Source organism: Podarcis erhardii, assembly GCF_964252035.2.
Source record: "Podarcis erhardii genome assembly, chromosome: 14".
Taxonomy (NCBI): domain Eukaryota; kingdom Metazoa; phylum Chordata; class Lepidosauria; order Squamata; family Lacertidae; genus Podarcis; species Podarcis erhardii.
The window spans coordinates 18,391,054-18,416,183 of NC_138503.1; the positions used below are offsets into that span (position 1 = coordinate 18,391,054).

A 25,130-nucleotide genomic window follows, 5' to 3' on the forward strand; every position below is an offset into this window, starting at 1 on the left:
AGCTCCTCCAGACTGGAAACTTTGGGCGGGGCGGGGGGGGGGGGGACACATTAAAAAAAACTATTGCCAATGACCTGCTTGCAACATCAAATATATCTGAATGACCCATTTGCAGTATTACGTCCCTATCTGGAAGCACCAATGATTTTCATCTCTGCTGCTGCTACATTGTTGCTTTTTCATTTTGGAATCATGTTGCTGCTGGATTTGCTTTGTTTAACATGTCACTGGAAAGACAGTTGCTTTATTTCATAAGCAAATGTGATACAATAAAAACAAGCACTTTCCAGTTGCTTTTTTAAAAACATAAAAGTCTTTCTTGTGGTATCACAAAAACCCCACTTTGCTGTTTTTTGGCTCTAAAACAGTATTTAAGGAACCACAAGACTCTGTAAAATAAGGCTTCAAGGTGCAACTGAAAACATGTGATTGGCATGCCAGAACTTTGATTACCGTTCATAAAGAATAAAAGAAAAAGCATTCAAGAGGTGAACAAGGCTCTTTCGTTGTTTGGGATGTTGAAGCAGGCGTCACCCGGAGTGCAAAATGATGGGATTTATTTTTTTATATAATAATCTTTATTTTCAATTATAATCCAATAGTAGCCTCATTATAACAATACCAATTTATAATACAATTACCAATATCAATCATGGAACCAAATTATATAATTTAGATAAGGTGGCCCAAATCCGCGTGCAAGAATTGATGATTTTGTTTCTGCATTCCAAAACTTTTATTGATTTCAATTACGTTCCAGTCATCATCATAATCCCTTATACAACAGCTGCAGTATTTACAACTTCTATTCCTGTTGACACATTAAGTGATTTATGCAGGGCTTTTGGGGGGGCGTGCAGGGGTACGCATACCCCTAAACATTTTGTGAATCTTTGTACATTTGTCCATCCATGAACTATTTATTTCCCCTGATTTGAACTATAAAATGGTGATTTCCTTGAGTCAAAAGGAAAGTATCTCCAAACATTTTTTTTAGAAAAAAAAAGCACTGGATTTATGATTTTAGGAGTGAAGATCTCGAACTATATATCCTTGATCTTCCTGTGCGTGACAATTATTCTGTCTGTGGCGTTTCTTCCTGTGCTTGCAAAATGTTATGTCTTATCTTCTGCAAAGCATGTATTGACTGATTTTATTTTTTTTTAACTATTTCTGGTGCGTGGGTCGTTGGACTTTTGTGGGTTGCAAACATCCACACAACATAGCATCCTCTGGAGAGAAAAACGAAACCCCACAGGGAGCGCCAGCTTCCCTGGCAGGGCCTGAAACGAGGCCTCCTCGACGGCGCCCTGAGGAGAAAGAAGGCGGCGGCGGCGGCGGCTCCTCCTCCCTCACTTTTAAAAGCCACATCTCCCGCCGCCGCCGCCTCCTTCTCCTCTCCAAAAGCCTCCCTCACTCGACGGCTCCCTCGCCAAGGAAAGAGGCGGAGCCGCCTGCCGACGCCATTTCCCCGCGCCGGCCTAGTCGGGCCCGCCCAGCGCCGACGCCTCGACTCTGGGTAGGTATCGCCGCGCCAAGGCTCAAAAGGAGGCGGCGGCGGCGGCGAGGTGAGGTGGGAAAGTGCACAGCGCTTCGTCAGCGGCTTCCCTGGGAAGGGTGCCTCTGAGCATGTGCAGGGAGTTCGCGGTGTCCCGCTGCCTCGGGCTTGGTGTGCTCAAGGCTTCTTTCCCTGCAGGGGGCATGGAGCCGTTTTTTTGTCCCGCCGCATCTCCCATGCAGGTCCCCCCCCCTTTATTAATTTCCTCGACCCTGACTGTCTCCCCCTCCAAAACAAAACAAAACAAAAAACCCTCAACGCCCCCTTTTTTTGCTTATACGACCTGTGCCCACCCCACATTTTCTCGTGGGGTTCTTTGGGATCAAGTTATTCGGAAAAAGTTACGCCTATAATTTCTACGTGCTCTGCTGCTAGTGCAACTTTTGCATAGGGCAATTAAAGTTGCCACTTACTATTATTCATTTATTGTGTTTCTAGCCCACCTTTTTTCTCTCCAAATGAGGCATACGTTGTTCCTGCCCCCTCATTTCGTCCCCACAACAACCCTGCGAGGTAGGTTAGGCTGACTGTCCCAAGTTCAGCCGCGAAGCGGCTGCATGGGGACTTGAACCCTGGTCTCCTAGGGTCCTAGTATGACACACTAACCATTGCATCACACTGACTATAATGCCTTCCTTTAAAAACAGGTGCTGAGCTGCAGGTGGGCAAAGCTGGGGTAAGGGAGAAGGGTTAAAATGATGAAACTTATTTAAAAACCTGTTAGATTTCTTTGAAACTGGCTGCTGTTTATGGGTGCTTTCAAGCTGTCACTATTTTCAGGTGGGATTCAATCACGTACCGGCCAATTTAGGTTGCGCAATTTTAGTTGATTGAGAGGTCTTGACATTTTGCAGTAGGAAAAGTGACAGGAAGATGCACTGGAAGGTGTGGGATGATAACACTTGCTTTGATGCAATGTTATTCAACCAGTTTCTGGGAATAGCAAGTGGGGAGATTTCTGTTGCATTTTTGGCCACTCAGAACATGGTTCTGGACTATTTAAGTCTTCGGCCTGATCCAGCAGGGCTCGTTTTATATTCTGTATTGTATTTGTATTGTTAACTGTTTTGGAAACTTTAGCTGAAAGGTGACCTAGATATCCAAAAATACATAACATATGCCTTAACCAGTACTTTATTTTATTTTTGCTGTGCTCTCTACTCTAACTTGGCTTTTCCTCTTTTCATAGCATGTCAGACATAGAGATGACGCTCCTACTTGGTTTTCAGATGTCCTGACTCTTCATTTGCTACTAGCCATGGGTCTGAAAGCCAAACTCCAACCACCAACAGTGGAGGTTCCTGTCAGGGTGGCTGTACGCATTCGACCTTTACTTCCCAAGGAACGACTGCATGGGCACCAGGCTTGCCTACAAGGTGACCCAGAGACTAAGGAAGTTACTCTTGGGCGCAGCCGCCATTTCCACTTTGACACAGTCTTCACTGAATCCTCGGACCAGGAGTCTGTGTATACTGCTTGTGTACAGCCACTGGTAGAAGCTTTCTTTGAAGGTTTCAATGTTACTGTGTTTGCCTATGGCCAAACAGGCTCAGGGAAGACCTACACCATTGGAGAAGCTAGTGTCTGTGAGTTCCATCTTTTGCATGAATAGCATGTCCTGCATTCTCCTTTCCTCTCTACCCAGGGTACATGTAGCCCTATTACTTGTTATTGTAAAGGCAGGGACTGTATTGCATGTAAGCCACTCTTTAAACAAATAAGATAAGTCATAACCTCCATCTGAGCAAGTGGACTGTAGTTCACAAAAGGATCCAGCCTCAAGGGCCGGATTTCATAGGTGGGTGGAGCTGCCCACCTGTCAATCACTTGATGACACAGTGGTGGCAAGTGATTGCGTGCTTTCAAGTAATGAAGTTGAGACTTTAAGGCACCCAGTGTAGCTGATTTACTCTCTCCAAAAATGTGAAGCCGATTTAAATGTTTGGGGGAAATTTTTCAATCAGGTTTCTAAAAAAGCTTTCGTAAGAATGAATCACTCCAAGGGAGCTAAGAGGGTAAACTTTGGAAGAAGCTTGGTCCCTCGACACCCATACCACTGTGCCACTAGCGCAGTCGTACCTTGGAAGTCGAACAGAATCCGTTCCAGAAGTCCATTTGTCTTCCAAAACATTTGGGAACCAAAACGCAGCTTCTGATTGGCTGCAGGAAGCCCCGTCGGACTTTTGGCTTCTGAAAGTTTTTCAGAAACACTCACTTCCAGGTTTTGATCGTTCAGGAGGCGATTTGTTCGGGAGCCAAAGCGTTTGAGATCCAAGGTATGACTGTACTTTGTGGGTTACTAATGTTTGTGGATTCCTTTTGCAAGGCTGCTGTACAGTCTCAGGTGGGGACAGAAGCATTTTTCAGCTTCATGTCTTACTTGAGACAACTGGGGACTCTTGGATAATCAGTGTAATATCTGCTGGGATTTGGCTGTCTGGTTTATTGAATAGATGTGTGTCCCCTTAAAGTGTGTGGGACACACTTTAAGGAGTGGATTGCTAAATTCATGCTGAACTGTTATTGAAACCTGTGTTCTGCCAGCAAAGTTGCCTTCTGAATCAGTTTGGTTAAAAGCAAACAATAACCACCTTCGGTATAATAACTTTCTTCCTGGTGATTAAATTAGTTCCCCACACATCCATTACAGCCTGCAATTTCCTCCCAACAAATGTGTTTTCTTTGTTGCTTCCAGCTTCCATCAATGAGGATGAGCAGGGCATAATCCCACGAGCCATGGCTGAAGCCTTCAAGATCATGGATGAGAATGACTTGCTGGATTACACGGTCCGCATTTCTTATCTAGAAGTGTATAAGGAGGAGTTTCGGGACCTGCTGCAGGTGGAGACAGCTAGCAAGGACATACAGATCCGGGAAGATGACAAGGGCAATATTGGTAAAAACGAACAAACTGTTGCTGCTATTGCTCCCTGCATCTTTAAAAGCCTGACTTCTCTTTGTAGTTGGAATTGCTCCTTTTCCTTGCCATTCCTAGTTGGCAAATAGAGCAGGTAGCACTTTGGTTTGCCTGGTCTGCATTTTGTGGATTTAACAATCTTCCCTTTTTATCTCTTCTCCAAAACTGGAGTTTAGTTCCCTCTAGCTTCCCTGGTATGGCTGAAAACTAGGCTTGTACAGGCTTCTTGCCCCAGGATTTACCTCTTGAATCATACATTATTTCAGGATTTGGCTCCCTGTACACAGTGACCTTGCTGTGCTGTTATTAGCCCGAGTTATTGCTTTCATTGCTTAATTAATTAAATGGGTTTTACTTAGCCTCTTGTTGCTCAGCTCTTTAACTCACCTTGATGCTTTCATCAGCTGGGGCAGAAAAGCATCGTCAGCTGGAGCTCCCTTTAGCTCTTGGTTTTCCCTCTTTGCTATCCCTCTCATTGCAGTGCTGCATGGGGTGAAGGAGACCGAAGTGGAAGGCCTGGACGAAGTCCTGAGCCTACTGGAAATGGGCAACATGGCCAAGCACACTGGGGCCACCCACATTAACAGAAAGTCAAGCCGCTCGCACTCCATCTTCACCGTGACCATGGAGCAGCGCCGCAGTGCCGGGCGTCTTACTCGCCTCACCCTTCAAGAAAAGGTCTTGGTTCCAGCCTCTGGCCAGGTTCTTTCCTCCAAATTTCACTTTGTGGATCTGGCAGGCTCCGAGCGGGTGGTGAAGACGGGGAACACTGGGGAGAGGCTCAAGGAGAGCATCCAGATCAACAGCAGCCTTCTGGCTCTGGGCAACGTAATCAGCGCATTAGGAGATCCCCGCCGGAAAGGCAGCCACATTCCTTACCGGGATTCCAAAATTACCAGGTAAGTAGTATGCTGTTCTTTTTATCCACAGTGGCCGGCATTACGGCATCGTCCTGTGTGTCATCCTTGAGCAGTTTGCTCATGTCTGGATTGTGCTGTCTTTCCACTTGGGGGTTCTTTTCTTTCTGTGTTTCCTAATTTGGATTTGTTGCTTGGAATCTCTGCTAGTTTTGTCCCGATTGCTGCTTCGGAGGCAGGCTCAGTAGTCAGAATGTTCACTTTTATTGTCCTCCTTGTCTGTTAAGCTTCAGCCTTGCTAATAGATGTACGGTAGTATCTTGGTTCTCAAACTTAATCCATTCCGGGAGCCCGTTTGACTCCCGAAACCATTCGAAAACCAAGGTGCAGCTTCCTATTGGCTGCAGGAGCTTCCTGCGTCGGACATTCCTGCGTCGGACATTTGGCTTCCAAAAAACTGGAACACTTACCTCTGGGTTTGCTGCGTTCGGGAGCCAAGCCGTTTGACAACCAAGGTACCACTGTACTGATTCCTGTCATATTCCTCAGGATCCTGAAAGATTCTCTTGGTGGGAATGCCAAGACCGTGATGATTGCCTGCCTCAGCCCTTCCTCCTCTGACTTTGACGAAAGCTTGACCACGCTGAATTACGCTAACCGTGCACAGAATATCAAGAACAGGGCGGTGGTGAACTGCTGCAAGGAGATGGAGCACATGGAGCAGCTGCAGCTACAGATAAAGAGCCTGCAGAGGGCGCTAGAGCAGCGACACCGCTCCGAGACACGTATCATCAACCGTTCCGAAGCTCCCGTCAAGCGGCCTTCGCAGGATAATGCCACCCGCTTGCATGCAGAGTGCAGCCGCTACAGAACCTGTACGGACGCCGCGTACCAGCTCTTCTTGGAATTGCAAGGGGAAGGCAATCTGACTGTGGACCAGATCCTGCGGGTGAAGGAGTGGTTGTGTGCTGTGGAGAGCGAGAGGAGCGAGCTGAGCTCAGCCTCTGGCTTAGACAGTGGCATTGAGAGCACTTCAGTGGCAGATCAAAACCATAAGGCGGCAAGTTCCAAGCCAACTAAGTCTCAGGTACTATTATTCGCTGCTATTATTTTTTCAGATTTCTTAGCCACAAGGGTGAGCCACAACCATTTTTTAAAATCCCATTTTTTTAAAAAACAACAACACACACTTTAAAATAGATTACAATCAAGAAAGTAAAGTAGGTTCTAAATATTTATTTATTACAAAGAAAGGATTGTACTGCGGGCAAGAATCCTCAGGTCCTTTGGGGGGGGGGTTCACATGGGAGATGAGATTCTTCTGCAAAGGTTGTCAGCTGGTCATGTAGTTGTCTTAATCTGGACCCCTTTTAGGGTATGCAAAGATGCCAGATCCAGGACAGACTTCAGTACAATTTGTTGACATTGCCAATGAAGAGTGATGCTTAGTGGTAGAACACTCTGTTCTCCTTTACGTTGGCAGATGTGGCAGTAGGTGTGTAGGGCCTCAGTGATGGAGTGGATGGGAGCCCATAAACTGATCCTCAATGGGGATACGACTGAGGCACTGATGGTGGGTAGATCCTTTAACCGGATAGGTGGGGTTCAACCAGTCCTGGTTGGGGTTGCACTCTCCCTAAAGGAGCAAATGCACAGTTTTGGGGATACTTCTGGATCTATGACTGTTCCTGGAGGCACAAATGGCCTTGGTGGCACAGAATTCTTTCCATCAGTTGTGGCTGGTGGCTCAGCTGCAACCCTCTCTGGACAGGAATAGGCTACCTTCTGTTGTCTACATCCTAGTAACCTCTAGGTTAAATTGCAGCAATGCATTATACACATGCATGCCTTTGAAGATAGGCCAGAAACTATTGCAGAGTTCAGTGGCCAGATTGTTGGCTGGAAGTAGGAGGTTTGATCATATAACACCGATCTATGTAACATATAACACCAATCATGTAACCCTGACAATGGTGGCTGCCTTCTAACTTCCTGATTCAATGCCAAGTGCTGTTTTTGACCTATAAAACCTCAGGACTCCAGTACCTTAGGTAGCAAGTGTCACCCTCCTTTCTCTTTGGCAGAAGCAAGAAGACCACATGGAAGGATCTGAAGTTGTGAGAGAAGAACACATGGAAAGGTTGGAGAGGCAGGTGGAGCGTTTAGAGGAGGAGAATCGGGATTTTCTAGCCGCCCTTGAGGATGCCATGGAACAGTACAAGCTGCAGGTATCACTTAGGCCATGTGCAGACTTCCTCTCTTGTGGGCACAATGGTGATCTTCAGACAGAGAAATCCATATTTGCAGCCAGATTCTTCTTGTCCTCCCTTTTACTTTCATTAAGGTTTTGTGCTCTCTTCTTCCCTTCACTCCACTAGGAAGACAATTGGTTCATCTTTTGAAAATGAGTCCACACCAGCATTTTTACAGGTCACCTTTCCAACCTTTGAGTTTCGGGATTTTTGCTTGCAGTCTTTGTTCAGCTAAGCTGTCACTGGATGGGGTGCCCAGCAGTATCTGCCGGGCTCTTAATACATGGAAGAGTCCATCTTCTATCATCTTGCGTATTGTTACTCTAAGGTAAAGCGATGTGGGTGGCGCTGTGGGTTAAACCACAGAGCCTAGGACTTGTTGATCAGAAGGTTGGCGGTTCAAATCCCCGCGATGGGGTGAGCTCCCATTGCTCGGTCCCTGCTCCTGCCAACCTAGCAGTTCGAAAGCACATCAAAGTGCAAGTAGATAAATAGGTACCGCTCCAGCGGGAAGGTAAACAGCATTTCTGTGTGCTGCTCTGGTTCGCCAGAAGCAGCTTAGTCATGCTGGCCACATGACCCAGAAGCTGTACACCGGCTCCCTTGGCCAATAAAGCGAGATGAGCGCCGCAACCCCAGAGTCGGCCACGATTGGACCTAATGGTCAGGGGGTCCCTTTACCTTTACTCTAAGGTAGGTCTATCCAGATGCTGTGAGAATCCAGCCTAGCCAGTAGCCCGGGATGATGAGAGCTGCAGTTCAACATCTTCTGGAGGGCACCACATTGACTACCCTGTGAGGCAACCAAAACTTGCTTCCCCCTTCCCCCACAGAGTGACAAGCTGCAGGAGCAACATGACATCATCTGCAAACTACAAACATACCTGCAGACAGAGATGCCCAGACTTGGTGTTCCTGAACTGCTGCAGAACGTCTTCTTGGTACAGCTTGACCAGAGGCCTCACACAGCTCCTGTGGATGTTGCCCAGTCTCACCACCGGCTTAGGCTTGCCCGTGATAAGCACAGCAAGGTTTGTGAGCTGCCCTGGGGTATTCTATCATGATACATTGAGTTTTGCTTCCTCTTGAGTGTTGTCTAGAAACAACCTATTTCACCTTCCCCCAGCCCATCAATTTAAGCAAGCTGGATGTCCTGGAGATTTGAATTTAAAGTGGTGAGTGATGTAAATATCATATTGCTTTTATTTGAGGTGAGGCAGAGAAGACAACGTAGACTTTGTGTGTAGGAAATATTTCTGATGCAATGTTTTTGGGAGAGCTTTTCCTTCATTACTTTTCTTCTCTCAACAACTTTTCGTGTAAAATTGGGAGGTGCTTCCTCACACAGTTTTAGCATAACTCTGGAGTGAGTGGGAGGAGCCACCCAGTATATCATTTGTCCACCCACTGAAAAGAATTAATAGCACAGTAAGTCTAATGTAAGACCACGCTGTAGTCTAAACCACTGAGCCTCTTGGGTTTGCTGATCTGAAGGTTGGAAGTTTGAATCCCCACGACGGGCTGAGCTCCCGTTGCTCTATCCCAGCTCCTGCCAGCCTAGCAGTTTGAAAGCACACCAGTGCAAGTAGATAAATAAGTACTGCTGTGGCAGGAAGGTAAACAGCGTTTCTGTCATGGTGTCCCATTGCGCCAGAAGCGGTTTAGTCATGCTGGCCACATGACTTGGAAAGCTGTGGACAAACGCCGGCTCCCTCGACCTGAAAGCGAGGTGAGCGCCACAACCCCAAAATCACCTTTGACTGGACTTAACCACCCAGGGGTCCTTTACCTTTTACTTTTTTGCCTAGAAATATTAAGAAGCTATTTGCGGATCACAGGTATTTTGTGTGTGCTTTTACTGGATATATCTGCCACAATTGCATCTTCAGGTAAGGGAGTGTCGGGGATAGAAAACGGGTTAGATAATCTGGTGAACCTGTTACTCTTTCAGACTTCCTTGAAGGAGTTAGAGCTAAGGATCTGAAGTTTCCCCTTCAGAGGACAAATAATTTCAGGGTGTAGGCAACACGTCAGGGGTATTTCACTTAGTATTCCTTTCTTTCTCTCTGAACAGCTGTGCAGTGCCCCAACCCTCAATGGTAAGAACTTGTTGGTGTACCGCCAAAGACTGCCTTGTGGCTTTATGCACAGCTTGGAGGCTAACAATACGATACAAACACAGGAGATTGACAGGACTCCAGAGCAGGCAGCGGAGCCATCTGTGGAGAAGGGAAACCGTGAACAGATAAGGTCCCTTTACCGACGCAGGTGAGTGAAAAGCCTGATGCTGGACTTACAGACCCACCTACTTCGCATAACTCTGGTTCAGTCTCTAGCATCTCCACCTGGCTATCTCTTCCTGAGACTTTGGAGCAGTGTTTCCCAAACTTGGGTCCCCAGTGGTTTTTGGACTACCAACTCCCATCATCCCTAGCTAGCAGGGCCAGTGGTCAGGGATGATGGGAATTGTAGTTCATTGCTAGGAGATGCGATGAGGTTGAGGGAACGTTCTTTCTTATGTATAAAAGGGTAAAAGAGTTTGGGGAAATAATCCATAATGAATTGGAAATAATTCATAATGAGTTGGGGGAAAATGTTTAAATAGACTTTCTAAAAAAAACAACCAGAGTTCTTTTTTTCAGATGGAAATTCCCAGGTGTCAAAAAAGGTTATTTATGTATGCCACTACTGCAGCCCCCAAAGGGAAAATGAGTGAGGTCCCAACTAAAGAAGAATGGCAACTTGGAATATGCGCAGCTTGCAGACTTAACATATAGAATAAGAGAACAAAAAGAACATACGTTTAGAGAAGACTGGAAAATGTTTCTTGAATATATGGGGGGGGGGGAATTGTGTACACATGAAAATGTTGGCAGCATTAAGATAAATTCAACCGCGTAAATAAGTTATGATGGATGTAATAATAGACTACTGAATGGTTTAAGTTTGTAAAATATGCAGGGATTTATGATATGAAAAATGAACCATAGAAAGAGAAGAAGGGAAGTCATTGATATTTTAAGGATGTTTAAATGAGTATTCTAAATTGTAAAACAGAATTTAATAAATATAAATATATATATAAAAGAAATGTAGTTCAAAAAGCTGGAGACCCAAGTTTGGGAAACACTGTTTGGGAGGGATACTGCTTGTGTGGGGTTCCTTGCCTTTCTGCCAGACTCAGCGACTTACTTGTATCAGTGTCTGAAATTGGAATGTCTGAGGCCCACCTCTTGCAAACACCCAGCTAACACAAGTGGGAGAACATTTTATGCATGAACTGCCCTTAACAATATAGGGGAATGTTACTGACTGGCTGAGCAGGTATGCAAATGCTGCCAGCTTGGAACAGGGCAGTTCAGATGATAAAATAGAACATTAGCCCTGTTGCAGAAAGGATGCTGCTCTGTGCACAAAATCTTCTATTTCTTGTCAAAATATATAAAAAAATTGTCCAGTGGCACTTTAGAGACCAACTAAGTTTGTTCTTGGTATAAGCTTTTGTGTGCATGCACACGAAAGCTTATACCAAGAACAAACTTAGTTGGTCTCTAAGGTGCCACTGGACAATTATTTTTTTAATATATATTTTGACTATGTCAGACCAACACGGCTACCTGCCTAATTCTATTTCTTGTGTGATCCCTTCAATTTAATTCATCAAAGGTGATGAATTCCGTACAACGAAGGGGAAACTGAGTGAGATGGCACCAGCTTTACTTCTGTCTGGACTCAGGGTGGGGTGTGTGCTTTATAATTTCAACTTTTCTCTCCTGCATTATTTATGCAAGCCCTCTGGATAAAGCAATCAATTTGGTTGCCGTTCTAGAAATGGGATCTACAGCTGCAGCCAGGAGGAGGTTCCGGAGAAGAGGAGCAGCAGACAATGGAATAAGAGCAATCCAGTCCTGATCCAGGAGGAGCCTCCAGAACCCTCGAGAGGTAAGAGGAGATTCAGTTGCTCCTCTCAAAACTCTTAATGGGGAGCCATTGTGGTGTAGTGGTTTAGAGCGGTAGTCCTGTGATCTGGGGAACCGGGTTTGTGTCTCCACTCCACCTGCAGCTGCTGGGTGACCTTGGGCAAGTCACACTTCTCTGAAGTCTCTCAGCCTCACTCACCTCACAGAGTGTTTGTTGTGGGGGAAGAAGGGAAAAGAGATTGCTAGCCGCTTCGAGACTCCTTAGGGTAGTGATAAAGCGGGATATCAAATCCAAACTCCTCTTCTTCCTCCCCTTCTTCTTCCTCCTCCTCCTCCTCCTCCTCCTCCTCCTCCTCCTCCTTCTTCTTCTTCTTCTTCTTCTTCTGATAGCAATATAAAATCAGGTCACCCTTGATGCTTCAAGCTGTACCTGGACTAAGCAACTCTTTGTTGTTATTATTATTTTTATTAAATTCAATTTTACGCTATACATTTGACTTCAAAAATTAATCATATTCATCAACATTTAGGATTCCCTGAATCCTTAGACTTCCCTCCACCCTTTTGTGGTTTCCAGTATGAAACTTTTTCTACTGCATCATATATTTTCTCAATTTTTCTTAAAATAATCCATATTTACTTTAGTTTTCAATACATTAACAAGTGTTACTCAAATCCTGCCAAAGTTTTTAGTTGTTTACAGTGTTCTCTTAAGTAAATTGTAAATTTTTCCCATTCCTTATTAAAGTTTCTACCTGGTTTCTGATTTTCCCGGCATTTTTTGCCATTTCTGCATAGTCCATCATCTTCATCAATCAATCGTCTCGTCGGGACTTTATCTTTTTTCCATCTCTGGCCAGTAGTATCAGCGCTGCTGTCATTGCATGCATAAATAATAGTTTCTGCCCCTTTGGTATCTCTGCATCTAAAATTACTAGTAAAAAATGCTTCTCCCCCCCCCCTTTCAACTCATTCTATATCATTTCCCAGAAAGCTTTGTTATTTTGCACATCCACTGCATATGGTAGAACGTGCCTTCCTTCTCCAGCATAAATTCAATACCAACGGTACATCATTTTAATATACTTCTCTTTCAACGAAAATTTAAAGTCCTTCTTTCATAACTTTTCCTAATATGAAAATTGGATATTATTCCCAGTATCTCTTTTAAGCAACTCTTGCCTTGGTGCCTTCTGTCCCTTCACCTATATGGATTGGATTCTTGCCAGGGCACTTCCATTTTTTGCTTCTATTTTTCAACAGAGGACTGCAGGAGGCCAGAGCTGAGCAGCCTTGGAGAAGGCTTTTCAGGGAAGGATTCAGAGTGGCGGCTGCTTCAAGCCCACCAGAAGATCCGTGAATTGGCAATCAACATCCGCATGAAGGAAGACCTGATTGTGGAACTCATCAAGACAGGTGAGGAGGACTCTTAAGTAGAGATGTAGCTTGGGTGATTGACTTGAGGAGAGGGGAGTTTTGGGGCTCTGCCTGGCCAACCCCAGGGCCTCAGGAAGCTACTGCATCTTTGTATCCCAGCAGAGACCCTTCTTTCCTATGTCCTCCATATTTTTATTTACTTTGAAAGCATTTCCCCCTTTATATAATATTCTCAGAACAACTGGAAGGGGCAATGTTATATTTGATTAAAAAAAATTATATATAAAAAAATCTTGGTTGTATGGCTTGAGGAAAAGCATTCACCTCTCTCCAAGCCGAATGAGAGCCATTTGGCAGTCTTCTGCCGTGTGTATGTCTACAGCACATAAAGCCAGAAAGGAATTACTTGGGTTTTCTTTCAAGAGTAGTAGCTGTATTGTTTTGTGTTCCCAAAATAAATGTATCCTCTGTATACTTACTTGAGAGCCTCTCCATCAAACCCAGAGGGACTAACTTCTGAACAGGCTTGCAATGAACTGGAAATTCTTATCTGAGGTATTCTTAGTGAAAATTGAAGCAAGACAAGGTGTTTTTTTTTGTGTGTGTGTGTCAATATTTTATACATGAAAAGTGGTGCGCAAGTTTTTAAAATACTCTGGTTTTATCCAGAACAATTTTGCCTCTGGCTCTGCCCCTTCCAGCATGCAGCCCCCATAAGAAAAAAAAGGTTGCCCACCCCCTGTGGTAAAGGGATAATTAATTATTATCTGTGTCATGCTGCAATAACAAATATTTACTGCCATTCAGCCTTCTTATTCCTTTCCTTTCCTGTTCCCCAGCACAACTTCTGCTTGTCCTCTCTTTTTTCTGGTCTAATTTTAATTTCTATTATTCCCTTTTTAAAAAATTGATTTTTATTGGTTTGACAAAATGAATCTCACAATTAATAAAATTAAATTATAAAATAAAAGGTGATTCTTCTGAATCATAGGACATCTCTCCTCCCCTCCCCTCCGTGGGTCCTTTGTATAGCTTAATCAACTGCATATTATAGTTCATCCAAATTACAATCCTCCAAAGTATCCAAAGTCTTTGTAACATTGCAAGAGTTATTCCTTCTCTCTTATTCCCATCCTGGCTTACAGTTACTATTACATCCTTACCAAACACTGAGCTGATAAGACTGCTGCTGTCATGTCTTCCTCTTCCTAATTGCTAGTGGAAGAAGAGACTGAAGTCTGTCTTGGAGTGTCTTGATTTTGACCTGCAATTGATCTCCATGAAGTCCCCCCCCTCCTTAAAATGATGTTCTTTTTGCTGCTCCACTCCCCCACCACCACCACTGATTCCCCCCCCCCCAAAGACCACCCCAGGTGCCAGACTGGCCTTTTGTGGTGATGCCAAGTGTCTGTGTTTTTTAGGGAAGCATGCGCAGACGATGAACAAGCAGTATTGTCAGAAAATCCACGACTTGGAGCAGGAAGCAGAGCTGGTGCGAGTGGAATTAAACGATGGCCAAAGGCAGCTTTGGGAGCTGGAGGGCAAGGAGCCCCGAAACCCCGCAGAGAAGCGGAAGCTGCAGGAATACCGTACCAAAGTGGCAGCAGCTCAGAGCAAGGCAAAGGTGAGCCCTGGAGCACTACTTATATTGGGGGGTGGGGGTGGCAGAATGCCAGGGTGTCTCAAAAAGGCCTCTTCCGTTTTGAGAGCCTCCTTTCGGTCCCTGGCATTAGCTGTCCTGCCTTATTGTCCATCCTGCAACAGATTCTGCAAGAGAAGAAGCAAGCGACGGAGAAGCTGGCCTCTCTCTCTGCTCAGAATGAGAAGCGCTTGCAGGAGCTGGAGAGGAACGTGCAGCTGATGCGGCAGCAACAGGGGCAGCTGCAGAGGCGGCTGCGGGAGGAGGTGGACCAGAAGCGGCGCTTGGAGACAGAGATGCACAAAGGGCAGCACCGTGTCAAGGTAGGGGTGGCTGGGCTTCAGTGCCAAGGCCAGAGAGTATTCAGGAGCAGTGATGGCCCTAGCTGTTGACAGAATTGTAGAGTGGGAAGGGACCGTTTTAAAGAGAATTACGGTGGTACCTCGGGTTAAGAACTTAATTTGTTCTGGAGGTCCGTTCTTAACCTGAAACTGTTCTTAACCTGAGGTACCACTTTAGCTAATGGGGCCTCCTGCTGCTGCTGTGTGATTTCCGTTCTCATCCTGAAGCAAAGTTCTTAATCCGAGGTACTATTTCTGGGGTAACGAAGTCTGTAACCTGAAGTGTCTGTAACCTGAAGCATCTGTAACCCGAGGTACCACTGTACACTGGTTGCTGGCATATTCTGACCTTGGGTTAAAGAGGCTAGTTTTAACCTTGAAAGCCCTTCAAGGCTTTGGGATCCAGGGCCCCCTTGTATCAACCTGTGAGAGAATAACATTTTCCACTGAGGCTCCTCTGAGTGCCACAACCAGTAATCAAGCAGGTGGAAACAGGAGAGGGCTCCTTCATTGGCGACACTCTTGCTATGTAATCCATTCATTTGGTACCCATAAAAGGTAATATAAAGGTAAGGTAAAGGATCACCTGGATGGTTATGTCCAGTCAAAGGCACCTGTGGGGTGCGGCGATCATCTCGCTTCAGGCTGAGGGAGCCGGTGTTTGTCTACAGACAGCTTTCCAGGTCATCTGGCCAGCATAATGAAACCGCTACTGGCACACAGAGGACCGTGATGAGTTCCAGAGGGCACAGAAACGCTGTTTACCTTCCTGCTGCAGCGGTACTTATTTATCTACCTGCACTGGTGTGCTTTCGAACTGCTAGGTTGGCAGAAGCTGGGACAGAGCAATGGGAGCTTACCCTGTCACGCAGATTTGAACTGCTGACCTTCCAACTGGCAAGCCCAAGAGGCTCAGTGGTCTAGACCACAGCTCCACCTGCGTCCCATTTGGTACCCAATTATAATTTGGTACCCATGTTATCTTTGTCACCAGGTTAAGACTTTTTTTTTATTCTCGGGGGCATTTTAAATCAATTGAAGTTCTAGTTTTAATGGCGATGAACCGGGCTTTTTCTGGCACCTCTTTTTCTAGAAAAACAGCACTGGAGAAGAATATACATAATAAATATAACTACCTGGAACTGAGTTACCCATTTGGCTTTCTGAATATGTTTTGATGTTATGGAGTCTTTAGAAGGTGGTCTGTTGTTTGGTATTGCATCTTAATTGCATAGTTGCATTTTGTGCCATGAGCCCCCCTGGTATATGTTGCTATGAAGGGTTGTGCATAGAAATGCCTTTAAATAAATGATACCTTGCGGGTCTGAGAATTTCGCCTCCACTCACCTTCAGGAGTTGGAGCTGCAGCATGAGCAGCACCAGAAGATCTTGCGCATCAAGACCGAGGAGATAGCAGCATTCCAAAGGAAGCGCAGGAGTGGCAGCAACGACTCCATGATCAGTTTAGAACAGCAGCAGGTAATGGGGCAAGGGCTGACGTGCCTTTCATCTTCAGCAGCTTGAGGCTGGTGTGTGAAATGCCCTTCAAAAGGGCAGGATTGGGAGCAATAAGAGATGGTGCTTTTTGAAGAGTTAATACAGTTGTACCGTGGTTGACGAACGCCTTGCGAGTGGAACGGTTTGGCTCCCAAACGCCGCAAACCCCGGAAGTGACTGCCCTGGTTTGCGAACTATTTTTGGAAGCCGAACGTCCGATGGGGCTTCCGATTGGCTGCAGGAGCTTCCTGCAGCCAATGAAGAAGCCCCGCTTTGGTTTACGAACGTTTTGGAAGTCGAACATATTTCCACAATGGATTCCCTTCGAGTTCCAAGGTACGACTGTATAATAGTTAAATCGTTTCCTGGGTTTACAAGTCTTGTCTTTATTTTATTCAGTTGTGTTATGTCCTGAAATTGGGGGAACACAGGAAGCTGCATTACACTGAATTAGACCATAGCTTCATTTAGTATTGCCTACTCTGGCTGGCAGTGGCTGTTTAGGGCTTCAGGCAGGAGTCCCCCTTTCCCAGCCCTTTTGGGAGATGCCAGGGATTGGACCCTCTGACAGCCTGAGTCCCTCTGACAGTCTCTCCCTCTGCCTTGCCTTCCCATCAGAAAATCGAAGAGCAGAAGAAATGGCTGGACCTTGAGATGGAAAAAGTCCTTGAGCAACGCCGTGCCTTGGATGAGTTGGAAGACGAGCTGACCAAACGGGAAGCCATAGTGGCCAAAAAGGAAGCGCTCCTTCAGGAGAAGAATGGCCTTGAAAACAAGAGGCTCCGCTCTAGCCAGGTGAGCCTTGGGTGTGGAAGGTGAGGTCCTTGTTGTCCTTGTTTTCTTTGTGGCAAGTATAACATAATCCATTCTGAATGTTTTTTCTTAGTAAATCTGGGGTGGGGGAGTACAAAAATGAAGCTTACATTAACGAATCTGTTCATGGAGAAGGAGAAAGAGGAGGAAACACTTCATTGCAAAATTAAAGCTCATTGACTTTGGGGGGGGGGCTTAATTTACAAGTCAATATTTATAGGATTAGGGGACGCAGGTGGTGCTGTGGGTTAAACCACACAGCCTAGGACTTGCCAATCAGAAGGTCGGCAGTTCGAATCCCCACGACGGGGTGAGCTCCCATTGCTCGGTCCCTGCTCCTGCCAACCTAGCAGTTCGAAAGCACGTCAAAGTGCAAGTAGATAAATAGGTACCGCTCCAGCAGGAAGGTAAACGGCATTACCGTGCGCTGCTCTGGTTCACCAGAAGCGGCTTAGTCATGCTGGCCACATGACCCGGAAGCTGTATGCTGGCTCCCTCGGCCAATAAAGTGAGATGAGTGCCGCAACCCCAGAGTCGGTCACAACTGGACCTAATGGTCAGGGGTCCCTTTACCTTTATTTATAGGATTGGGCTGTAACAACCAAAATGTGCTGTTGGCAGAAGGAAGCTGAAGGAAGAGAGGGGTAGGGGTTGCTGCTTAGGAGAGGTGCAGTGGGGAAAGGTGGCTGTGTGGTGGAAGCAGCCCAGTTCACTCCCTTGGTCATTGTTTGGGGCCCACCTAGCAGAGTGAGGCCTGTGCAGAGACTCCTCCCCATTACTGCTGGGGACGAGACCTGAGGAGAGAGTTCCTTCTTGGTTTTTGCCTTTCACAACTCATTCCACTTGAGGGGGGGGACGACGACAGAGAATTCTCTGCTGAAATCTGTATGAAATCAGAAAATTGTCTGAGGGTTGAAGGGAGGTGACCCTCCCTCTTAGGATAAATAAATTGGGTCCTCCTTCGGGTACAGGGGACTCAGTCAATGCTAGCTGCCATCCTCCCTTCAAGAAGATATAGTGGGACCTCGGTTTAAGAACAGTACTGTTTACAAACAATTTGGTTTATGAACTCTGCAAAACTGGAAGTAGTGTCCCAGTTTGCGAACTTTACCTCGGTCTAAGAATGGAATCTGAACGTGGAAGGGCACCAGCGGTGGGAGGCCTCATTAGGGAAAGCTCGCCTCAGTTTAAGAACAGTTTTGGTTTAAGAACAGACTTCTGGAATGGATTAAGTTCGTAAACTGAGGTACCACTGTAATTGTTTTATTCTATGCTAAGATGTGTCCCCTCTTTCCCTTATAGTTGCTATGCTATTCCTTCTTTGAATAGGGTTAGCTCTATTAGCTCCCACCCCTGAGGAATTAAAACCAAGCGATGGTTGGTAAACCGCAAGGACATAAGCTGCAACCGGCGGACTTGCCATCCTAAGGATCTCTCCCTCCCCCCGCCTTTCCCCATCCCTCGATTCTTTCTGGCTTAGGCCCTGAATGATGACATCATGCGGGTGTCCAGCCGCCTGGAGTACCTGGAAAAGGAACTGACGCAGAAGAATGGGCAGCTTTGCCACAGCAGCACGCATGATCAACAACAGATCCGGCAAGAAATTAACAACTTGCGGCAAGAGAAGGACCAGTTGCTCAAACAAAGGCTGGAGATAGACAACAAGCTACGCCAGGGCACCTTGCTGTCCCCAGAGGTTAATTGGCAGTTTTTCTTGTTGCAAATATAGTTGATGTACTAGAGATTATTTGTTTGTTTTTCTGTGATTTGTAGGTTCTTACTATAAACAGTCTACACAGGTATATTTCAGAGGGAACTTTCTCTTAAAGTGCTTTGAAAATGACCTGTGTGCATCTTCGTTTATTCATTAATTTATGCTGTACAGTTCCTCTCATCTTTAAACAAGGGTGCGATTGCCATGAGTGCAGAACACAACTGATCAATAAGGTGGAACAAATGAGCCTCTGTGGAGTGCGGGAATCTTAAAACTAGGTCATTAGTGGAACTGGGACATGGCACCCTGGGTTCATTTGGGAGGAAGTGTGGGATGTACAGTGGTGCCTCTCAAGACGAAAAGAATCCGTTCCGCGAGTCTCTTCGTCTAGCGGTTTTTTCGTCTTGCGAAGCAAGCCCATTGATGGCTTAGCGGATTAGCGCTATTAGCGGCTTTTAGCGGCTTAGCGGATAAGCGGCTTAGCGGCTTAGCGGCTTAGAAAAAGGGGGGAGGGGAAAAAACCCGCAGGAACTCGCAAAACATTTTCGTCTTGCGAAGCAAGCCCATAGGAAATTCGTTTTGCGAAGCACCTCCAAAACGGAAAACTCTTTCGTCTAGCGAGTTTTCCGTCTTGCGAGGCACCACTGTAAGTTTAATAAAATGAAAATATATCTGGTCTTGACCCTTGGGGCACTGTGTCCATGAGTGCCATCCTATTTCTTTCCTAGATGCTAAATTTTAAACTCAGGTCCCTGCTTGGCCAAGGACTTGAGCAAAAAGGCTTCGAGCAAATTATGATCAGCCTTTGTACGCAAAGTGGGAGTCACACTAAAACTATATTTCAGGTTTATGAGAGCAGCTAAATGTAAGGACTGGGAACTTCTGCCCAGCGGAACTAAACGTTATTAGCTGCAAAACAATTGAAATTATCCTTTCCCTCTCAGTAGTTTTCTTGCTTTCTTCCTCTCCATTCAGGAGGAACGGATCCTTTTCCAGCTAGATGAAGCCATTGAGGCTCTAGATGCTGCCATTGAATACAAAAACGAGTCAATCACTTGCCGGCAACGTGTTTTGCGGTCCTCAGCCAGTCTCCTATCCCAATGCGAAATGAACCTGATGGCCAAACTCAGCTACCTCTCATCCTCCGAGACCCGGGCACTGCTTTGCAAGTATTTTGATAAGGCAGGTGTCCATGGAGCAATGCACTGTCTAGTATGAGCACATCAGAGGCCCAGGCCCTTACCCAGGGGTGCAAAACTTGTAGTCAAACTTAGGTCTCTCTCTTTCCCTCCAAGCCAGCTCCTCCGTGCAGCTTTCAGAACAAAGCTCCCTCAATGGTTTTCCTGGTTCTTAAAATATAATAAATATAATACATTTATTGTCAATGTACAACCTGTGTACAATGAAATTAACTGAGCCTCCCCCCCCCCCCCCCGCAAACACTCGATCTCATTGCACTCTGTGTGCTTGTCGCACAGCACACCAATCCCGAAAGTCAGTTGCACTATATTATTTTCCATTCAGCAGCCTAACAGCCCACGGATAGAAACTGTTTTTTAGCCTGTTGGTACGACTGATTATACTTCTATATCTCCTGCCTGAGGATAGAAGATTAAAGAGGTGCTGGCCGGGGTGTGAATCGTCCGAGAATTTTTCTCACTCTCCTGAGGCATCGATCCCTTGCAATGTCATCTAGTGGGCTCAGGGGACAGCCCATGATATGATGTGCTGTATTCACCACCCTCTGTAAAGACTTTCTGTCCGTGGCTGTCAAGCCAACGTACCACACTGTGATACAATATGAGAGGACACTTTCTATTGTGGACCAGTAGGAGTTCATCAATTGTTGTTTAACATTGTTCTTTCGCAAGACCCTGAGGAAATGGAGTCTCTGTTAGTCCTTTCTGACCATCTGAGTTACGTTGATTTTCCAAGTGAGGTCCTCACTAAGGTAAACTCCCAGGAATTTAAAGGAAAAGACTCTCTCCACACAACCCCCCAATATACAACGGGACTAGTTCCCCTCTCTTCCTCTGAAAGTCCAACACCATCTCCTTTGTCTTGCTAATATTTAGGTGCAAGTTTTTCTCTAGGCACCATGTAGATACTTTTTGAACCTCCCCCCGTACACTGATTCATCTCCACCTGTAATTGGACTCATTATGATAGTATCATCTGCAAACTTAATAATTGCAGTAGGTAGATCAGATGAAATACAGTCATATATATACAATGAGTACAGGTAGGGACTCAGCACACATCCCTGTGGGGTGCCAGTGCTGAGCTTCAGGGAGGTAGATGTAAAAACAAGCACAATACCGTAAACCCACATTTAGACTGCCACCATTTTGGGCAGTAGGTTGTATAGGAAGGGAGCAAGAAGGCATCCCTACACATAGAAAACTAGGATGTCAGGGGTTAGACTGGAACCCTTCTCCCTGAAATACCCATGCTCTGTGTGAAGGGATTTTTCATTATGTTTTGCACAGAGGAGCTTCCAACCTCCATCTGCAGTGGCTGTCCAGTCCAGACCCAAGTAAAGTAGGATTACACGGCTTCCCACATTGTCACTGGGTCACCTTTTTCACCTTCATGAATCTGTCAGTGCCATACACATACGTTGTTTCAGTTCTCTTAACAAGATGATGCCTTAGTTGCGAGAAGACCATGCAGAAAGTTTGTGTTTTTGGCCAGGTGGTGACTCTGCGAGAGGATCAACACAGGCAGCACATTGCCTTTTCCGAACTGGAGATGCAGCTGGAGGAGCAGCTGCAGCTGGTATTTTGGCTGGAAGTAGCACTGGAGCGCCAGTGCTTGGAGATGGACCGCCAACTCACCTTGCAGCAGAAGGAGCATGAGCAGAACATTCAGCTTCTGCTCCAGCAGAGCCGGGGTAACAAAGGGCCTTTGTAGTCATTGGCGCATCACTTGGCATGTTAAATCTCCAGTTGGACTGCGCAGCAGACTGCGTATTTAATTCCCTTCTCTCACACAGAGCACATGGAAGAGGGGCAGGCAAACAGCAGGCTTCAGTACCAAGGAAGGATCCAGGCATTGGAAAAAGAATTGGCGCATTACAAGTGGGCCAACCACGAGCTGACTCAGAAGCTGAGTGCGAGCGATTTGTTGGGACAGGGCAAAGGTGAGGATAACCTCGGCTCTGGAGGCTTAAGTCTTTTTATCACCGCCACTGATGACAGTTCATATGTGACTATTCTACACAGCAAGCCAAGCACAGAGTCCCAAGCATGTCTGAAAGGCAAAGCGGTGGACTGGGTTCCTTAGAACAGGGGTGAGCAACCTTTTTCATTCAGAGGCCCAAATTCCTGTGTTGAGTGGGGTCAGGCAAAAGTGGGCAGGGCATTTGGAGTAAATTTCACCTTAACACTGTAAACTAGTTCCTGCAGGCATTTTCTGCTCTCCATCCAAACGATATACATTATCAGAATTCAAGGACACATGCCAGCTGGGCAAAAACACTGAATGTGAAGCTGAGCCACTGTGTGGTGTGGATTAGGAGGGCTGTATTTGGACCTTAGACCTACCCGTGTCTTAAAAGTAACAGAGGCCAAAATAGACTGGTGCCTGCTGCCAAAAAATAATAATAAAATAATAATAAAATAAACCTGAAAACAGGGAAGTAGAGGTGAGTGAATGGGGACCATTGTTGTTACACCTACTTGGTTACAGTTGGAAATGATCATTAGGCTTTGGAGAACAATGGAGTTATGGACTGGAGCAGCTTTTGAAGGCAAGTTGCTCAGATGGTGGCTCTACGTGGTTGTTGTGGGCCATCAATCTTAAAATGTTTTGGAACCTGCTTTGTAGAGAGATGTACACTGATGTTGGAAGGGCTGTAGCATATATGCCCAGCATGGAAAAATGCTCAGCTTTAATCTCCAGGTAGGGAAAAGGTGAAATCAACACAACCCATTTTAATATATTTTTTCCCCTTCGGCCCTGGCATTCTCAAAACCAGCAGTGTTATGAAAGCCATTTGCAGGGGGAAACCAGTTGAGCACACCAGCACTGTATTTATGAAAGAGATAGGGTCCAGTCTCTCTGAAGCCATATTGACCAGGGCCACATTATAAATCTCTGCCTTCAGAAAAAAATCTATGTATGCTCTTGTCTGCTCTGCAGCTTTTTCTCTGAGCACGTGAACAGAGATCGCAGAGGTGGACAGACTTCAGGCTTACTTTGGGTCTTTTATTAGCTCCCAAGATCCACAATCCAGAGACAAATGCAAAAAGACATGCACTAAAAATCAAAAGAATTCTAAGCCCAGGAATGGTCCCCCATACCCTGGCACGATGATTGTTCCTGGTTAGGTCAAGCTAACCACACAAATTTGGGTGTGTTGTTTAATGGTAGTAAAAAAAAAGTGGGATTTGGAAACCCTTGCTGATCTACTTCATATCACCCAGAGGTCTCTCCTGCAGTACCCAAAGGTGGGCAGAAAAGCAGGCAGTGTTGAGCTCAATGACCAAATGGCTTAATTTTACTATACTCCTGTTGGTTTTCTCTGTACAGGGAGTTGCCAATTTTTCGACCCATTTTTGTTCATTACACAGCACAGACGCTAGGAAATTACTGTCTAAAATGTTCTTCTCTTCTCATATAGGTATGGAAAGAATCACTTGTGCAGCTGAGGACAGACCTGGTTCGATTAGAATACATGGCGACTTTAGTGCAAGTAGCATGTTGGATCCCGTGCAGATAGAGCTCTCTGAAAGAACCCACAGAAGCGGGGATGAACCCCGGGACCTGGTGCATGCAGCCTTGCCATCTACCTGGAGGCGGTCTTCATTATCCAGTGCCAACACCTTAGTACCAGAAGACTTTTGCCAGAAAGAGACAGACTTCTTATCCAGAGGTGGCCAGATCAAGGAAGCATCTCTGCCACTGAGCTTAGCTCCTCTGCTGAAGTCTCACATGGAACTGTACAGGACTGGGCTGTCATACCCAGAAATCATTGATGTCAGGAAAAACCCTTTCTAGGTTCCAGCTTCTGCCTGCTACTCTTGCTCAAAGCTTGAGGGGTATTGCCTACAGAACAAGTGTATTGTTACAAGTTGCTACAAGTAGTAATTGATGGCTATGCTTAACTTAAGGTGCAAATTAGCCTTCTGTCATACACTTAGAGGGGTTTTTTGGAGGACAGAAAAGCAGTATGTCAGACTTTTTCCTCTACAGCAGTGACCTTTGTATTTAGCTGCAGTACCTCCCAGAGGGAAGACCACTACCTCTGGCAAAATGCCTGTCTCTGGAGAGATAGGAAAGTCAGAAATATTTGCTGCTGTAGGCCTAGAAACATGTAAATAGTTTAACTAGCCTTTTATACTGTAGCTTCTAATAAACTATAGAGTAACTTTTATAAGGGCTTGAAATACATTGTTTCCTTCCTGTTCACAAAAATATTACTATTTATACTCTCTTCCTAGCAGTATTCAAGTACCATAGAGCTTTGGAGGGTAGACTGATGCTAATTACTTTCAGTTAATTTATGAGCTTTAAAACCTAACAATAAATATTAGTTTCCTTCGTTTCATGGCAAGGAAGATGTGAAATTGCTTTTTGCGTGGTGCATAAAAGATATTCAGTTCCCTAGTATTTAGCTAGCACAAATAAAGAACATTCTTTCAGTACCATAAAAGCAACTTATCATATTAATTTATTTTACAAAAGTACTTTTTAAAAGCAGTCAGTTTCACCCATCATTTATATCCTTTAGTGCTTAAACCCTGGGAGGAGCCCTATGATGACACGCTTATAGCTTAAATTTATCTGGAGACAGTACAGCTTTTCCTCACAGAACACAACTGTGAGTTCATGAGCAAGAGGTGCTTCCATTGTGGCTGGCAATATTATCTTCATTTTGGTTTTAAAGTCCTCCAAAATGGCTTTGTCATCAGGCTCCCAAGTATTTTCATCATCTTTTCCCCAGGCTCAGCTGAGCAGCCTTTTCCGTGAGTAGGTCCTCCTGATGGAATGTTGTCTCATGGTTGTACTGTGAAAGGGGGAGAGGTCTTCAGCTGCAGCTCCAAATGCATCACTGTTGTCTCCTGTGGAGGAAAGCAATAATATGAAAAATACTGGCAGGCATAGACAGGAGAGGCAAGCAGTTGTAAGTCAGCTATTTCCCTCCGTGGAATAGCAACTTTCCGTGAGAGAGCAAAATATCAAATAGATGGTGAAAGAACCCAAAGCAGTTTAAGAATAGGTTCTCACAGAACAGGACATGA

At 45.5% G+C, this 25,130-nt stretch overlaps 2 protein-coding genes across 7 annotated transcripts in view; one reads left to right on the forward strand and one right to left on the reverse strand.

The window, feature by feature from the left end:
* Positions 1 to 1,225: 1,225 nt before the first annotated feature.
* On the forward strand, positions 1,226 to 24,442 carry KIF7 (kinesin family member 7). 3 transcript variants are annotated; one of them, XM_081838727.1, is made up of 19 exons: positions 1,226 to 1,519; positions 2,748 to 3,144; positions 4,254 to 4,454; positions 4,957 to 5,374; positions 5,882 to 6,419; positions 7,417 to 7,560; positions 8,418 to 8,615; positions 9,659 to 9,852; positions 11,414 to 11,526; positions 12,768 to 12,920; positions 14,303 to 14,505; positions 14,646 to 14,843; positions 16,215 to 16,340; positions 16,977 to 17,153; positions 18,652 to 18,867; positions 19,861 to 20,067; positions 21,580 to 21,778; positions 21,881 to 22,027; positions 23,510 to 24,442. In XM_081838727.1, exons 2-19 carry the CDS (start codon positions 2,817 to 2,819, stop codon positions 23,884 to 23,886), a joined length of 4,137 nt encoding a protein of 1,378 aa, XP_081694853.1. In that variant the 5' UTR covers positions 1,226 to 1,519; positions 2,748 to 2,816; the 3' UTR covers positions 23,887 to 24,442. The 3 variants fall into 3 exon arrangements, with proteins under 3 accessions (XP_081694853.1, XP_081694851.1, XP_081694852.1); XM_081838725.1 differs by having other exon boundaries at positions 1,511 to 1,568; XM_081838726.1 differs by lacking the exon at positions 1,226 to 1,519 and adding an exon at positions 2,049 to 2,071.
* Positions 24,049 to 25,130, reverse strand: part of TICRR (TOPBP1 interacting checkpoint and replication regulator) — a 48,045-nt gene continuing 46,963 nt past the window's right edge. For all 4 annotated transcript variants that reach the window (XM_081838633.1, XM_081838634.1, XM_081838632.1 and 1 more), the window contains one exon: positions 24,049 to 24,950. In XM_081838633.1, coding sequence (XP_081694759.1) covers positions 24,835 to 24,950 — 116 coding nt within the window. In that variant the 3' untranslated portion in view covers positions 24,049 to 24,834. The remainder of the gene's footprint in view (positions 24,951 to 25,130) is intronic.

What these genes read in the sequence shown, in the direction of transcription:
- KIF7 (XM_081838727.1), top strand. Translation starts at nt 2,817, where the DNA reads ATGGGTCTGAAAGCCAAACTCCAACCACCAACAGTGGAGGTTCCTGTC. An exon ending in CGGGATTCCAAAATTACCAG is followed by an intron (nt 5,375 to 5,881) that starts GTAAGTAGTATG and finishes CATATTCCTCAG; the next exon opens with GATCCTGAAAGATTCTCTTG. An exon ending in AAGGGCAGCACCGTGTCAAG is followed by an intron (nt 14,844 to 16,214) that starts GTAGGGGTGGCT and finishes ACTCACCTTCAG; the next exon opens with GAGTTGGAGCTGCAGCATGA.